Here is a 17,705-nt window from a genome sequence, read left to right as displayed (position 1 = left end):
TCCATATTATGACAATAGTCTCACTTTTTAATCTCATTTACAAATATATATATATATATATATATATATATATATATATATATATATATATATTCTTACTATCTATTTAACCAGTTAATTTTATTACCTACTTATTTTTTTTATTTTCCAACTCTATTCTCTTTCATCATTTTCATCCAAAGAGCAACGAGTATTAAATGAAAGGAACGAACGTAATATATCTTAAATTAGTGACATCATCCCATGGCAATGATGGGAATGAAAAATGGACTCAAATTCACAATGGAAATGAAATATGGATACACTTCTCGGTGAGCATCTGTTTCACCCTTTTATTAAAACATAATCCAATATACATTTCTTGGTACCTCGGACATTCAACCGATGTCCAGGAAGATAAGCAACCCAAAAACAAGCAATACGTATTTACAAGCACGAAGCCAGTGATTGAAGTTGTACTGATACACTACGACAGATAAAAGATTATTTCTCGTCATCATCTAGTAACCCCCTTGTATAAAGGCGTTCAAGCGGTCTAATTCATCTCGATGCTCACTGACCACTGCACGAACTACATCACCAATAGACACCATACCGATCATCCCTTTGTCGTCGATCACTGGGATGTGTCGAATACGGTTATCTGCCACACACCCCAATAAAGGAGTAAGAAAGTGTTCAAGTTTTACATTTGCTCTAGAAATATTATAAGAAAGGAACCAGAATTTGGAATTAGCTAACTAACCTGTCATGAGCTGCATTGCCTTTAGAACCTTAGTATCAGGTGTGACAGTAATGAGTTTGTTCTACGAGCAGACAATACGTTCAGTAAGAGGACATGGAAGAGTTTAATTAGACTCAAAGGCAACCATATTTAACGAAAGTGTAGACAGAGTCCCGAATGCAATTATATTTGGGGGTTGTCATAGGATGAAGCATAAAAATACTGCGAATGTTGTCATGATTGCAGTAACAGTCACGTTTTTGCGGACGTGGCACCTCACGGTGCAGTGTTACAACACGTTGCACAGACATCACAATGTGAATAATTCATTTGCATAGTAATTCAAGTTTTTCAGGAAAATATATTTCAATTAAAATGACAGCTAATAATGGTTTATATGTTAAGAGTGACAGCTAATAATGGTTGTTCCTATACGTTACATAATGGGGTTTTGCGATTCGGTAGGCTCAAGAACTGTTATAAACTGGTCATTATGTAACGGAACGACCTCTTTATATTCCCGATGAGATGTGACATACCTCTTCAGTCATGATGTCACCAACTTTGGTGGATTTTGAGGATCTTCCTTGTACAATGATTTTTCTTAGATAATCTGCAACATGAAAAACAAATTTTAGTTGCCTGAAGTCCAGCCGCTATGCTTTTGTTAGCTGCATTTAGCATGATATGAACTAGTTTAAGGGATAAGTTTGTGCAAAGAAGGTACGGTTTCTTTTGAGTCTAATCCAGGAAGCAGCTCACTGAGCATATGAAACTCACTCAGAAAGTAGCAAAGAGCATATGCAGGAAGCAACTCACTGAAGCATTATCTTATGTATTGCAAGCCTCTTAACACTGCACATTCTGAACATGCGAAAAATAAGCTAATTGCTTACCTAAGGCTTTTCAGCCTTGCTTAAACGCTAGAAAATGTGTGGAGAGCTCAAAAATTGCCAAAGATACTTGACAATGAGTCAATGACACAAGACTTAGAAGAATCCAGGAGAGCCATCTGACCAACACTATTATAGAGTCAAATTGTCATAACATTGGGCTTTTAAATGAGACATTGTAGGAAGATTGGGTAGTTAAGATGAGTATGTTAAGGTAGATTAAATAGGCATATCCTAAAGGAAAAAACTAACTGATATAACCCCATCTTTAGTTCATTACATGGTCCCATTTGATGATTTTTTCACGTATTAGAGATCTAAATAAGTCAAACCCTCACATCCGCTTCACCCAAGGCAACTTGTATGTCTTGTAAATAAACGACACAAGTGAAGTTTTGGATCAGTGGCGGATCTTGGGTCGTAAATTAGAGGGGGCCAAACTTATAATCCAAACAAAAAGCTAGGAGGGACAAAGTTCGATCTTCCAAACTCTTGTTTAAGAAATATACTATTAACCATTGAACCACATCTTTTATTTTAAAATGTGGACAATATTTTGGTTCGGGAACCCTTCTGGCCCCAAAGAAGATCTACCCCTGAATTTAGCCAAATCAAATTTGCACAATTTTCAAAACAAACATTGATGTCAAGTTATTTTAGAAAAAAATTTCATATACCTCTTTCTGTGATGATACCAGCAACTGATTCTTTCTCTCCAGGCTTCACGACAACCAATGCCCCAACATTGTGTTGTGTCATCTGCAAAGAGAAAGATGATGTCCAAATGAAGTAACAACTTCAGCTGACAAACTTCACTATATTTAGAAACTCATCTGCCCCCTAAGCTTCATAACTAAAGGTGAAATGAACAAATCCATAACAGATTTTTTTAAAATTTAAAACAAAGAGGAAGATATAAAATGCATACCGACTTAACAGCATCATAAACCGAGTCATTAGTTGTGCACCAAAGCCAAGAACCATCAGCCCCTTCACCCTTTTCTTTCAAGACATCTGAAATAGTCGTCCTCTCAAAGCCATGCTCATCTATACGACCAGGTGTAGCCGACTCAAAACGTACAGATACAATGGGTCTTAAAAATTGAGATCCCAAGCGTACATGTTGCAAAACAGCATTATTTCCATTTGAGAGAAGGGCTCTAAAAGCTCCTTGCATTTTTCCCTGTAAAACAACACTTAATGTGTAATTTTGGAGGGTAGAGACGGAGCGAGTTAGGAGAAAGGCGGAAGAATTGGCTAACATCCTTTTACATTTTTGACATTCAAAACAGAAAAAATGAAACCCATATGTTTAATTCCCTTCTGTTTTACCAATTTATAAAGGAAAGCATATCACTCACTCTTATCTTAATTTCACTTCACGTTGCAACTTACTTACACATTATTGTATGTAGTAAGAATTGTAATAGAGTCAGAAAAAACCAAATTATTTGACATGATATGGTAAACAAATCAATATACCAATGGAATAAACTTCAAAGTTTTGATTTACAATACACACAACAAAAAATGATGATTGACTTGAGGATGAAATGGAGGGAAGGTAAACAGGACAATTGTCAGCAATCATGTTACCGTCTAGAAGAATTCAAAGGGTTGCACGGAGGACAAGGGTAAATTCGTATTCTCCTTATGCGGAAGGTTCTTTATTCGCGGAAGAACGCAGAACCAAGGGGATGCCATGCAATGCACCCACACCTTGTACAGAAATCAGTTCGGTTCTAATAGGTCCAGTAATATTTGTTCCATATTGGAATTTCAGGGAAAACTTGAACTATGCTAACAAAAGTTTCGAAATAAGAGGACCAATGGATCAGCCGGTCAGGACCTCTTAGATCAAAAGTATTGGGCATTACATTATTATCAGGCCAAGCTAGCAACATCATACTCAGGGAAAAGTGAATACCCTTTACATGATCCCAAAGTATTGCATTGTAATATTATCTCAACTTTCATTAGTAAGCGAAGTTTTCAATTCAATGTTGTAAGTGTTCTATCAGGTTACAAAATTCAGTATAGAACTTTGAACTTGAGGGTTGAATTGACTCTCCACACCTATGTATGACTTGTTTGTACAAAAAAAAAGTCTTCCTTTCTAGAAAACCTTAATTCCATGCTAGATTGACATTCCTGCTCTGAACTTTCTGATTGATTATGTTCTGTCACTCTTGTTTAGAATCACTTTGTGCAATCTCATTCAAGAATTCAAGTTCACATCACTTTTCCATTTTGATTTTCTCTTACAATGCCTTTGTCTCTTTGAATTCGCCACATTGTATCCACAAAAAACTCATTTTCATTTGCGAAATGTAGCTAATTCAAAGTCAAAATAAGTACCCAAGATCAATGGCTATCACCTATCATTTTCCGAGACATCATCGTCATCATAGCCGGGCTCATAGAACTATAATGGGGTAGTGATAGAAAGAGAAGGCAAAAAAATAAAATTACTTGTGAGTTGTGACATTTGTGTATTCCTCGTGATTACACTGCAAACTAGTATACATTAGTTTGTGTTCTTTTATGTATTCATGGAAAATTATTCTCCAAAGAATATATTTCCGCCAAACCAAACACCTCTTAATTCTTAATTCTAGATGACCGTAACCACGCTGCAACTATATATACATCAAAAATTTACAGAAAATAGTAAAGTATGTAAGTCAAAAACGCTGCTTTGTACTTAATTTAATGAAAGTCAACTCATTGGAATTGGTTGAATAATTTCGAACTCAAATATTAGCTGAAAATTTAATCAAACCGATTTTTCTAAAAGAAATTTCAACACCATCAAGTTCAAACAAACTATTCCTTCACCCATACATTTTGCCATTTAAAAAATTAACTCTCACATTATAATCTGAAATAATTCAAAATAAATGAGCCGGGAAATAATATAACTACATATCAGACATACAGTGACTCAGACCTAAAGTATAAATTATACTCTCTATTTCTTAAAGTTGTTTTCACAACAAATATTTATGAAAATTAATAAAATAAAATTTTTAGATAGTGAAAATACTATTTAATTAAATATTTCAATGGAAAAAAAATAGAAACCATAAACATAATATTGATAAAAAAAAATATTGAAATAAAATGATCGTAGAGAATCTACTATAAAAATATCAAACATAACTCATGGTGAGGATTATTACTCATAGGTACTATTAACAAAATATTAAAATAAGAATAAATAAAATTAACTATGACCAAAATTAAGATATACTTCTAAATAGAAAGATTTTTCACGAAACAGAGGGAGTATGGATTTTCTAGAAAACAAAAACTGAAAAATTGTTAAATATATACATAAATTTTTAAAATTAATCCAAACACTTCTATACACAATTATATGTATTTGTCGAATACTTTATGTCCCCAATTATATACGATTAAAAATTATAAAAATATACATTAAGATGAACAAAATAAAATATCATTGTCACTTTATTTTTTTTTCTTGTATAACAATCACAACATGTAAAATATCAAATAACGATGAAGACGGCAAAAATTGTTTTACTCCATTGTAAAAATCTAGAGTGGTCCAACTTTTTTGACCTGGAAAGAAATTTAGGACTCTTTTTTCTTCCAGAAACAATTTCAACATAATAAATCCATCCAGAAAAACAGAAAACCAAAAGAAAAAAAGCATGAACCCAAACAGAGAGATTAAATTATATACTTCTATATAACAATGGAAACAAGATCTTAGAAAATAGTAAATCAGCAAAGCATAGAATCAGCAAAATAAGGATTATGGAACGTAAAAAATAAAGATAAGAGGAAAGCTAGGGAAGAAATTGAAATACGAACCCGTGAATGAAGAGGAGGAAGAGAGAGAGGTTAGATTTAGGGTTGGTGAAATGATGACAGAGATTGAAACAGACAGACAGACAGATAAGCGTAAGGAGAGCGAGCAAAAGAAAGGGGACGATTAGTTGTTTAATTAGGGGTAATCTAAATAAATAAGGGTAATTTGTTGTCCATAATCTCATTTATTGTCTATCTGTTGTGAATAATCCTTACTATTGATTATTTCTAAATAATTCAACTTTTATATATTATTTGCTAATACTTTTACATTTTAACTGGCAATCATAAATACCTATCACCAAAGATGAGTAGGGTAAGACCAACGAAGAAGCATAGGGGCGAAGAAGAAGTGAGTGTAACGGCTCTTAGATACTTACAGTATCCGGTTAAAATTTAAAAATAATCAATAGTAGGAATTATTCAAAACAAAGAGAATCGATGTTATGATCTTGCGTGAGGACTGAGGAAGGTCTTGTCTAAGAAAGATGATAAGATCCAATTATATTAAAGTGAGTTTAGTATATGATTGATGAGTGCTTCCTAGGATTGAATTATGTATTTGTAGGCATAAAGCTTTATAACGGATGAATGAAGTCATAAGTCATTAAGTCATGGTCCCTATGTTGTCTTTAGAAATTGGACAGTTCTATATTGTATATATAAAGATAAAGAATTGAGAAGGCGTTTAATTGCATGGGAGAGAATTTAAATGTGATGATGAGAAAATATAGTCATAGGTGTTAATGTGTTATACTGGATATTACTTGTGATTTTATTAAATTTTTCGATATAAATTTTATTAATTTATATAAAATATTACAATTATTAATAATATATTTCAAAATCAAATTTAACACAAAAATATGTAAAATTATTTTATAAAAGTTTAAATGAAAAAAATAGTTTTCGTCATGAAAAATATAAATGACTTACATAAAAAATAGTCATAACATGAATCATATTAGAATTAAGCATTGCATTTAAGCAACCAATTGTATAAATAACAAAAAATCCTAGTAAAAGTATATTATGTTTTAACCATCTCAAAATATCCAATACACTAAATAATACTCATTTAATGAATAAAATAAAAAAGATTTTATAAATAATTGAAAAAAAAATAATTTATATAGTTTTCAAATACATTAAATTATGTGAGTAATAAAGTCAAAGATAAAAAAAATAGTCATAAAAACAATGGCATTATCGTCGAATGTTGGAGGGAAAAGTTTTGTTGAGATTGTGACACGTAAGCAATTTTAAATAGTGATAATGTCAATAGTGTTTTATTTTAGTAATAGTTATAGATTATAGATTCCCTCTGATTCACACCTAATGTCTCATATTGATCGGTCTAAATAATAGATGACAACTAATATGTAATTTTAAGGATGAATAAATTGGTAAAAAAAAAGTAAGTACTTTTTTGAATTAAAGTGAAATTTTAAGGATAAATTGGTCGAAAAAATAGTTATTATAAATAAAAATGAGACATTTAAGGTAAATTTATCAAATTAGAAATGAGGATATCTCTTCTGAATTAGAGGGTGTAAAAGAAAATATAAGAAAGTAAAAAATTTTGTGTAGCAAATAAAAAGAAAAAAGTATTAGGAAGAAAGTAACTCATAGAGTTAACTGTTATCATCATAATTATTATAATTATAATTATTTATTATTATAATTATATTAATCCAAAAGATGATAAATTGATCACAAATTCTTACTTGAGACCGTCGTTATAAAAATATGCGTCTCAAATGGATCGGTCCATTATTAATAAAAAAATAATTATCAGAAAAGCGTGCACTGTGTAATCCTATTTGAATTTGGTGTAAAAACCTATTGAAGTTGATGTTATAACCTAATTGAGTTGATGTTATAACCTATTAAATTTAGTATCTCCAAATAGGTTATAATACCAACTTTATTAGGTTATAACACCAACTTTAAATACCAATTTTAATAGGTAATAATATCAATTTCAATAAATTATAACACCAACTCTAAATAAAATAAAACGCGCACGTCAATTTTTAAATTTTTTTTTTTTTATTTGTTAGGTCTGAGCCCGGAGAAGGTCTTTTAAAGACAGTGTTAGGAGAGGCGCTGTAAATTGATTGATAATATCAAATTGCTTTATGGATGAGAATTGAGACATGACAGATACCGGCAGTGTGGCCCACTTTCTTATAATAAGAAGATAAATAAAAACAGAGGAAGTGCTTCTTGGTGAATCCAAAGTTGTGGAGCAATAATAAAGATATATAGCAATTTTCGTGAGATAAAAAATTATTAATATACTTAAAAAAATTTCAAAGAAAATTTTAAAAATTATTTAGAAATTGCATGTACGGTTTCTCTACCTAAAATACAAATTAAATAAGGCAACTATGTTTATTCCATTGTAAAAAAAATAATATTGTCGATAAATTATTTCTACAAAAATGTTTAAAGTGAGATCGAGGTATAACAGATATACTAGTATAAAAATTAGTGTAATGTGATGTATGAAATTTTTTAGTATTAACATATAAAATTTCCACTTTTTAATTTTTCCCATTTACTTTTGCACAATTTTCAAAATAATTATTCGAGTCTTACATGCATAACAAAAATTATTAAAAATGTATAATAAGTAATTATACATTAATACGAATTTTACAAGATCTCAAGTTCATATATCTTATCGTTTACGTATCTCTAAAAAACCTAAATTCCTCTCTCTTTAAAGTGAAAAATTTTAAATGGAAAAAATATTAAAAAACGAATAAAGTGTAACAAATATTATTTCTAATTATTTATAAGTGAATTGAATGCGCAAATGTAAAATAAAAGCATAATTATTTATAGTTAAAATATGTTAAATAGTGTTATAATTCGGTATGAAGAGTCAATTATTTTAAAAAATCTGTTTAGAAATTTTTTTAAAAAAAATATATTTCAAAATACTCCATTCAATTCACTATAATTGTCCTATTAAGTTTGGGAATAAGAATGAAGAAATAAAGGGGACCTTTTCACATAAAGTGGTACTCCCATGTGTTATTTTACATAATATATCCTCCAAATTTCAATCCATCATACATATCACTTAGGATATTTTTGTAATCATAAATAGTTCATGAGGACAATTTGGTAAAAAAAAATCTATGACTTAAAATAAAAATTGAACAATTAAGATGAAACGACTAAATAAGAAAATCGGACAAATATAGTAAATCACCTCAAAATCACTTCAAAATGACAATATGATGTATTAATTATATTCAAAAATCTTATAAAAATAAAAATTCATTTTGTTGAGTAAAATAAGTTGTTATAAAGCAACTAAGATGCACTTCAATAAGTATATGACGAATTATCAATTAATTTAAAAAAGTTTTCCATGTAACTACCTTTCAAAAAAAAAAAAAAGATTCTAATTACTTTTTTTTTTATATAGATTTTCAGTTTGAACTCTTTTGCTTCATAGAATAATTTGAATTTTGAGGTAAGAAATACTTTTTAAAAACCTATCAATAATAACATAAATCTAAATCAATTTGATGTTTCGTTTTCGAATATTTTACCGTAATTGCATGTTATAGAGGCTAATTTTTCGTATTAAATCTTAATAAGTTAATTTTTATTTGTGCAAATAAATCTAAGCCCCAAAAAGAGAATGTGACACAATCAGCTCAAAGTCTACAATCTTGCACCATTTGGTAAAGCATTATAAACCACACATTGGTCATTTAACAATTCTTTTATTATATTGTGTATGTTTTATATTTGTTCCATAACAATTTAAACAAACACATCTGCTAAAAAATTTGCTGGAGAAATATAATGCCTAGCAATTAAACTACGAATCTCAATGCCGTTTATTAATCACAAGCGCCAAAGAAAAAGAAATCGATGAAAACAATATAGCGATATTCTTTTACGTCGACGTTTATCACAAGGCAGTCTCATACACTGCTACTCCATCTCCATAGGTGATGCTGGAGGAGCGACTCAATTGAACTCCATGTGACGGTGACCCAAGAGGCCAGGACCAGATTTTTGAATTGGTAGCAGTCGTCCTACACTTATGTTACAACACCCAAATTTCCTGTCTTTCTTTTTGATTGTGGTTTCATAAAAGTAGTCAGAAATTCAGGAGTATACGAAAGTACAATCGGAAAGAATAGAAGGAAATTCGGGTGTTATATCTGTTGCCCCCACTTATGAAGGAAAAAGAAAAGGAAAATGAAAAAACGGGAAAAAAGAGCTTATACCAAAAGCTACTCACCACTCTTTTAGGCTCGGCATTTCAGTTTGAGTGAAAAAAAAAAAAGAGCAGCTCATTATACCACTCCAGCTATCCGTACACTTGATTTACATAGAAGATTTCCAAAATTTCTTCCAAGACCAACCACAAATGATTAATGAACATAAATGGCTACCGAACACTTTAATTTAGCTATGGAGTTAATAATTAGTGGAACAAATATGATTTCAGCATATTTGGAGATTATGGCTGCTGCTCTACTACACTATCATCATCGCACAGAGGCCATCATTCTCCAGTCGTGCTTCTTTCTACGCCCTCTATGATGGGCTTTCTGCGCGGAGAATGAGTTCTCTTCCACCATCTCCAAGCGGATACCTGTATCAATAACTTGAATTAGCAAATGTCGTTACCAGCATTCAAATACGAGTTTTGACAATTTCCTTTCCTATGACATCACTGACATTGGCAAATTGGCAATAAATGCAAGGTACAATATGTGTTGTGTGCTTCTTGACATTAACAACTAAAACGTTGTCATTTCAGGTACTAGTCTAATAAAGAGATATAAACCCCCCAAAACTGTTGGTTTGTATTGAAATTCGCACCAAATAACATAATCTCTATTAATATTAGTTTCACTTTCCAAATGTGGGTGCCTCTTTGTTTGTCTTAGCTTCAATATTGTCATTGTTCCCAAAATGGCCCCTAGTCACTACAATAGATTACACCACAACCCACCACTTAGGTTCCCATCCCAAGACCCCACCACTATTCTCCGACCTTGTCAAGTATAGAAACTTCTCAAATAATGAGGATGTAAAATAAGGAGACATCGTACATGGTTTGTTAGGAATTGTAATTGTTTCTAGATGATCAAACCAAGTAACCAATCACCACGATACTATTCCAAACAAAATATAAAGCAATAGAGAGAACATTGGTAATTTAGATACTTCTTTCGAAACGAGTATCTTAGCACATTATAGAGCAGATGATAGTTGAAGGCTGAGGTAGTAAGACGCCACATAACTACTTTGGACTATACATTAAAAATATACATCAACCGAGCACTAAAATACACCACAAGCCAGGTTAAATTATGAACGATTTAAGCATTTGAAGTTAAAATAATAGTAACTATCTTTTGGGTCGCAAAAAAAGAAAGTTAAAATATGGTGCGAAGACTTGCTAACATGTGAGGCCTGATCAACCCTTACAATGGATGCTCAGGCACGAACAAAGCTAAATTAGGCCTTTTAAAAACCTTAGCAGTTTTAGTAAGATAACTTGGCTCCTACTTGCTGCTTGTCTGAATTGGTCAACTACATAGAGTTGTTCCTCACCAGGACATTTAATTTTGGAAGTACAAAAGCACTTCAATGAGAAGAGAATTGGGGACCACAGGAATCCTTCAATTCACAACTGCTAGGAGCAACTGAATTTACTTTCTTTAAGGTTCTAGATTTAAACAATGTAAAATAGTTTCTCTACTTCATTCAAGGAAGAAATATTTTCACATCTAAAATAAGACATTTCTCGAGTATGTCAAGAAACTGTCATGTATTGGATAAGGGGGAACTATGGGTATTTTAATATTAGTTGGTTATGAAGTATATTCTGGAAAAGGATTGTCCCGGAAAAACTAGTATAAATAAGAAAGAGAGAAATGGGAAATCATAAGAAATTTGATATACATTTTGTTAGTCTTTTACTCATTTTGGGAGAGTTGTAAGCCTCTCGAGTGCTTGTATCTATCCATTATTATAGTTCTTGAATTGCAGTAATACAATCTATCTTTACATTTCAATATACACTATACATTTCTTACAATTTCTCTATAAGTAGGTTATATTTCAATACATTACAGAAACACAAACATATTCCATTCCCTTTAAGAATTCATCATTAGTTGCTTACAACTTGACAGTTCTGCTACTTACCAGTAAACTAACATCCTATCAAGTCACTACAGCGTTTTATGCTCTCATCAGTTCATATATTTTGATTTCAATAACTAATCAATTCATACTCCAATTAACCTAGCAAACATTGCTCCAAGGATGAGTCCAATTTTTTTATCAATGTCTTTTCAGCAACCCAATAGTATATCATAGTCTCGCAACCCATGTTACCTAAATTGCTTTTTGAGTTTGCTATTCTCCAAAATGGACTTTAAATAAATCATAACCTACCATTTAGATAACATTGCTTCCATCCTAAGTTCCTTACCTAAGTGATTTAATTTACACCACTTGATCGATTCCGATAGGCTTGATATGCAGACGTTACATTCTTAAAGAATGCTAATCTCAGTCCCTTTTTCTCCATTCCATCTAGTTCTCTATCCATAAGCAAACAAATGATCAATATATTTTAATACTCTAATTAATAATTTCTTTTAACTCCTAACACCTAGAAAATGCTTTGTTATGGTGTTTCCCTTTGCTCCTTCTCACTACTCTCATCTTTTATCCTCTAATCCCTCATTTGCTTCAAGCCTACAATTTAATAGCACTTTCATGTCACATGAGGGACAACATAGGACAATATATGGGTATAACATTTATCATCCAAATAATTGCAAAATTGCAGACAGGACTTCAAATCATCAACTTCATTGAAAAAATTTATTGACATAAAATGTAATTCTATATAAACACATTTGAATCCAATAACAAAACCTCTTTAAAAATGTATGCAATACCTGATTTGTTCAAAAAATACATCCTCTTTAAGACACAATCTCTAAATCATTACTCTGTTTGTTGAAGATCACATATCCAATGATGGTTGGGCACATATCCCATTGGGTTTACTAACTTCCCACACAATATGCATACTTTCCAGTTTAGTTATAGATCCCACCATGTATGACTACCAAACCCCTTTCTCCCTCATCTCTCCCTTCAATATAGTCCACTCATTTTCCTATCTCATCCCTCCATACTAAACATCCATATAATCAGAAGGAAGTGTAGGCTACGCAATAAAAGAGTACTATACATTCCATATAGGACCCGTACAACAATCATCATTACATCCTTATAGCCAGCCAGCACAATAGGCAATATGTTGGAAAGACAAAGGCAAACTCAAATCAACATAACAATTAAAAATCCTTATTGCTAGTAACAATCGTCTAACCAGGAGTAAACACTTCTCCAGTATACCATACTTCCACACTTAATAAAATGAAAAAACATTGAAGTACCAGGATACTAATTTTGGTTGACCTGATGACATCTATCAGAACTCTGCAACTTTCACTTCAAAAATCAGAACTTTCTCTACTTGCTAATTGTTAAAGACTAAAGAAATCGAATGCGCTAAATGCAATAGACACTCAACATTTAAAAGACTTATGAAGTTATGATTACGCAAATTTACACCACCCCAACTAAATACCAATAAACAACTTAGAAGAGGTAATTCTACAAGAAAATTGCAAAAATCATACTATAAAGAGTACACCATCACAATCCCACTCCAGTATAATCACAAAAATGATGGGAGTATATAAAATACTTCTTACAAAAACAGCATAAATAAAAAGTGTACCTCCAAATTTATCACCCCACAACGACAATCTGGCATCCTCCTCTTCATCGTCAAATTCATCACCATATCCAAACTCTGCATCGCCACGATATCCAGGTTCACTCCCATACCCGGATTCGTTCCCTTGAGCATCACCCCCAGCGCCAAAACCCGTAATCAAACTCTCTTTTTCCCCACTTCTCTCCCTCTCTCTCCTCGCTTCGCTAACATCAGAAGACCATCCATTAGCATTCCCATTCAAACCACCATTAACAAACAACTCCCCACTAGAATCAGTCCCTCCAGCTGCCACCATAAAATCCGAGCAAGTAGCCGTCGCAGTGGCCCCCATAGAGCAACACTTCCCATATCGGGTCCCACTACGATCACTGCTTCTACCAGAAACAGAACGGGACCCGCCTCGTCGACGTCGCTTCTTCGCCATCCACCGAAATTTTTCTCTCCTATTAGGGTGGCGGGACTTGTCACCCCCACCATCGTCGAAAAGACTGAGCTTCGAGAAATCAATAGAGTCAATAGATAAAGAAAATATAGAAGTCGATCGATCTGATAAGCAAGGGCGTTTCGAATGGAGCCCGGTGGGTTTTTTACGATTAGGGTTTGAGTGAGAATTGGGAATTGTTGTAATGTACGAATCAGAATCTAGGGTTTTGGAATTAGAATTAGAATTAGAAGTTGAATAACTGTTGAAAGGCTTCCAAGTATGGAGTTGGAACAAGCAAGAATCGATTGAATGACGAGATGTTAAGGGTTTTGGCGACATTTACTTACAAAATTTTAACAAATTGAAGAAAAAGGGGTTTTTATTGAAGAATTTAGAAAGAGAAATCGATGATCAGGTTGAATTGGACTACTGGAGTGCTGGAGGTTGAAGATGGTGAGTGAGAAGAAGATTCCAGAATGTTTGAGTCGATAACATTTCTTCGTTGAAAGCTTCGACTGAGAATGAATGAGATTTAAAAATTCCAGTTCAAAAGGAAAAGAAAGAAAAGAAGGAATGGTTTTAACGAAGAGATATTTTGGGTATGAATTAGAAAATTTGAAATGAATAACCAAACAGATAGAGTATAAAAAATTTACATAATAGTTAAAGTTTTAAATTATTTTTTTAAGATAAACAGTTTTTTTTCAAAGCAGAGGTTCGGCTTGTTCGCTATTATTAACAGCGAACAGAGAAGCTTGATCAAAAAAAGTCGAGGTTTTTGTTGGCTGTTACTAACAATGAACAAAGATTTTTACCCTTTTTACCCCGCAGAATAGAAAGAGAAAACCCTTTAAATACAGCAGTTTTAAATTTTACCCCCCAACTGTTCGTTGTTACTAATAGCGAACAGCTCCAAGCCACAGCTTTGAAAAAAAACTGCTTATCTTGGAAAATAGTTTGAAACTTTGGCTATTATATGAATTTTTTATATTTTTTTACTTATTCATTTCAAATTTTCTATGAATTGTGATTGTTGGCCCAAGTTCGAGAAAGATTGGACATTCATATTCATATGTAAGGCCTAATGCATGTCATAGGTAGACATGCGAAAATTTAAAGTAAATAAGTAAAACAATATTAAAAATTTCAAAATAAGCAATGGAGAAACTTATTTTTCAAAATAAGCGCTTTATCCCATTGGTGAGATCTGGTATTTGTTCGCACTTACTAACAGCGACCCATTACTAAGTTGAGTGAAAGGAAGTCAACTCAGCAATCGGACGCTGTTAGTAAGAGCAGCCTATTGCTGAGCTGACTTTCTTTAACTCAGGTTATTAATGGGTCGCTCTTTTCTTTGACTCAGCTTATCAATGGCCCGCTCTTACTAACAGCGGCCCATTAATTAGCTAAAGTCAGCTCAGCAATCGGCTGCTGTTAGTAAGAGCGGTTGATTGCTGAGCTGAATTTCATTGACTCAACTTATTAATGCCCCCTGTTAGTAAATGCGAACAAATACCAACCTCAGCATTGGGCTAAAATTGCTTATTCAGAAAAATAATTTTCCCCATTGCTTATTTTAAAATTTTTTAATATTATTTTGCTTATTGCTTCAAATTTTCTAGACATGCTTGGTCAAACCAATAGGTGTAATAAGTTGCGCTGTCTTCAACATTTTAAAGGTCCTGAGCAAAATTTAGGTTATGACCCCTAAACACATTTTGGTATTTGCAATACAATTTTATCATTCAATACAAGCTGATAATACAAATTTATTATTAGTACATTTCAAAGGCCCTGAGCAAAATATACTAGTATATCTTAATCATTCAATACAAGCTGATAATACAATTTTATTAACCAATTTATCTAATTACTGACCCTATCAATTTAATTTTGCTACATAATACACAAAAGCTCTCATTTTAGTTTTAAGCATATAACAAAAATATGAGGCCCCTATTAATCGGGGCACTAAGCAGTAGCTCGTCCTGCTCCCCCATGTAGTCGGCCCTAAAAATAAGAGGAAAAAGTCAAACTGTAGGAAGAAAATAAGAAATGGCATGTTGTCCTCACTTTGGACATGATCGATTGGGCTTAGCCAACTGAAGTGGTTAGGCGGTCGAGATGTTAAAGAGGAGTAACAAACACAGGCGAGAAGCAAGGGTTTTTTCAAATCAACTGTTTTTCTAATAGCGTATTGAGTTTTTTTAAGGGTTGTGTTCTTCTATTGTGACCATCAAAGTTAGAATGCACGCTTTTCAACGCAATACATGCAATCAAGTCCAAAATGACTTCTCAACACAAACCAAGAATTATCATAACTGATTCCGTGATAGAAGGGATTATATCGTACATAAATCTTATCATGTTGTAGCCATAATCTATACCAGATTCATGATGTGCGCACTGCACAAGAAAGAAATGAAAATATCATAATGTCAAAAATCACTTTGTATGTAAGTTTGAAATTAAAAGGCCTTTAAAACGTAACTTATAAACCTTATTTCACACACATTTTAATTTTTTCAATTCATAGCCATCTAAAAGTAAACTAACAAATTTATATTATAATGCATTACTCTTTTTCTTTCATAGTTATATTTCATTTTTTTTTGTATTTATATTTTTGTTATCTTAATTTTAGTAGTGTGAGAACGATGTTTGTATTATAGTTCAAACAACGTGTTTCAAACTCCAATTTAAATAGTTTCACCATTTATCGATCATTATTCTGTATGCCGATAAAGGTGTTCAAAACAGACCCGATGACGACCTTATAATGGAATCCAATTTGACCCAACTTTAAAATATATCTATATATAATTGTGTTATGTTTTTTAAATGTTACTTACACTGTCATTAAAATGCATTTCTTATTATTATTGAAACTTCAAAGTTTTCGTGCTGATACTCCCACTGTCATTATTTATTTGATTGCACCATATCAAATATTTTAATTTTCTTACAAGTTGGTATAATTGCGTTACATTTGTAATGATTTTTTTATTTTGTGATTTTCAAATAAGTGGATAATAATAAGATAGTAAGATTTAGTGAAACTTGAGAATAAAGTCAATTAGATTAATATAGGTTAGTCATCTCCCAAATAGAACTTGAAGCAAAAGTCAGGTGATACTTTAGATATATGCGGCAAAAGAATTTAGCTACAAAAAGACAATATATTTCAAATAATTTTTTTTACAATATATACTCTTAATACAAGCTTTTGTGTTTTAAGAACAAGTTTTATGAAAGTAATTAGGGCTGGCCTTGAGATTTGAGAGGCTTGGGGTAAAATATTTGTTATAGGCCCCTAATTACTAAAAATATTATTATAGGCCCCTAACTATTAAATGCTAAAATCATTGTTTTTCTAATTTTTTATAGGTCCGGGGCACAGGCCCCTTATGCGTCTTTTTAAGAGCAACACTGAATGCAAATATATTGATATAAAAGGAGTGACTTTGTTTATTATAATTTTCTTATATTAAATCTTTTGGGAAATTGATTGTTGTGGCAAATTTTTTAAACTTTTACCATCATTTTATAAAATTTATACATATAGTGTATAATAAATATATTATTGTCTTACTGAAATTGAATAATAATATATGCATGAAAAAAAATATATAAAGTATCACATATGTTACATTCTTTACAAATATTAAATATCATTTCTTCTAATAAAAATCTTAAATTAATGTATTTTCTTAAAAAGTGAATTTTTTTCAATGCAAGTTAATTAACAATGAATGAAGGACGTTTTAGACACTAAATTTCAAGTAACAACAACAAATATATTTAATTGATATTTTTGTGTGGGCTTTATACTAAGTTTAAATTTTATTAACTGTTAATTAAATAATTAAATTTAAATTATGGATATGAATTGTTTGGATTTGATTTATTGGAGATTTTGATTGATGTATTTTTTTTTAATACTGATGGTTTATTTAGCTGGTAAAATTGATTTCTTTATTCAAATTGAGGCGAAATAAGTCGTGCTTA

General features: G+C 31.7%; 2 protein-coding genes across 2 annotated transcripts; both read right to left on the bottom strand.

Moving 5' to 3' along the window:
* Positions 1-276: 276 nt before the first annotated feature.
* Positions 277-5,611, bottom strand: LOC130827462 (CBS domain-containing protein CBSX3, mitochondrial-like). The gene is made up of 6 exons (XM_057693190.1): positions 5,461-5,611; positions 2,546-2,800; positions 2,295-2,376; positions 1,264-1,337; positions 746-806; positions 277-643 (listed from the first exon to the last, which is right to left on the bottom strand). Exons 2-6 carry the CDS (start codon positions 2,792-2,794, stop codon positions 501-503), a joined length of 609 nt encoding a protein of 202 aa, XP_057549173.1. The 5' UTR covers positions 2,795-2,800; positions 5,461-5,611; the 3' UTR covers positions 277-500.
* A 3,575-nt stretch (positions 5,612-9,186) lies between these two features.
* LOC130827461 (uncharacterized) lies at positions 9,187-14,296 on the bottom strand. The gene is made up of 2 exons (XM_057693189.1): positions 13,274-14,296; positions 9,187-10,090 (listed from the first exon to the last, which is right to left on the bottom strand). The coding sequence occupies exons 1-2, from the start codon at positions 14,034-14,036 to the stop codon at positions 9,984-9,986; spliced, it is 870 nt and encodes a 289-aa protein (XP_057549172.1). The 5' UTR covers positions 14,037-14,296; the 3' UTR covers positions 9,187-9,983.
* Between the last annotated feature and the right edge of the window lie 3,409 nt (positions 14,297-17,705).

This window comes from Amaranthus tricolor, chromosome 11 (genome assembly GCF_026212465.1).
Source record: "Amaranthus tricolor cultivar Red isolate AtriRed21 chromosome 11, ASM2621246v1, whole genome shotgun sequence".
Taxonomy (NCBI): domain Eukaryota; kingdom Viridiplantae; phylum Streptophyta; class Magnoliopsida; order Caryophyllales; family Amaranthaceae; genus Amaranthus; species Amaranthus tricolor.
Note: the sequence above shows the minus strand (reverse complement) of the source record. Positions and strands in the feature narration are given on the sequence as shown.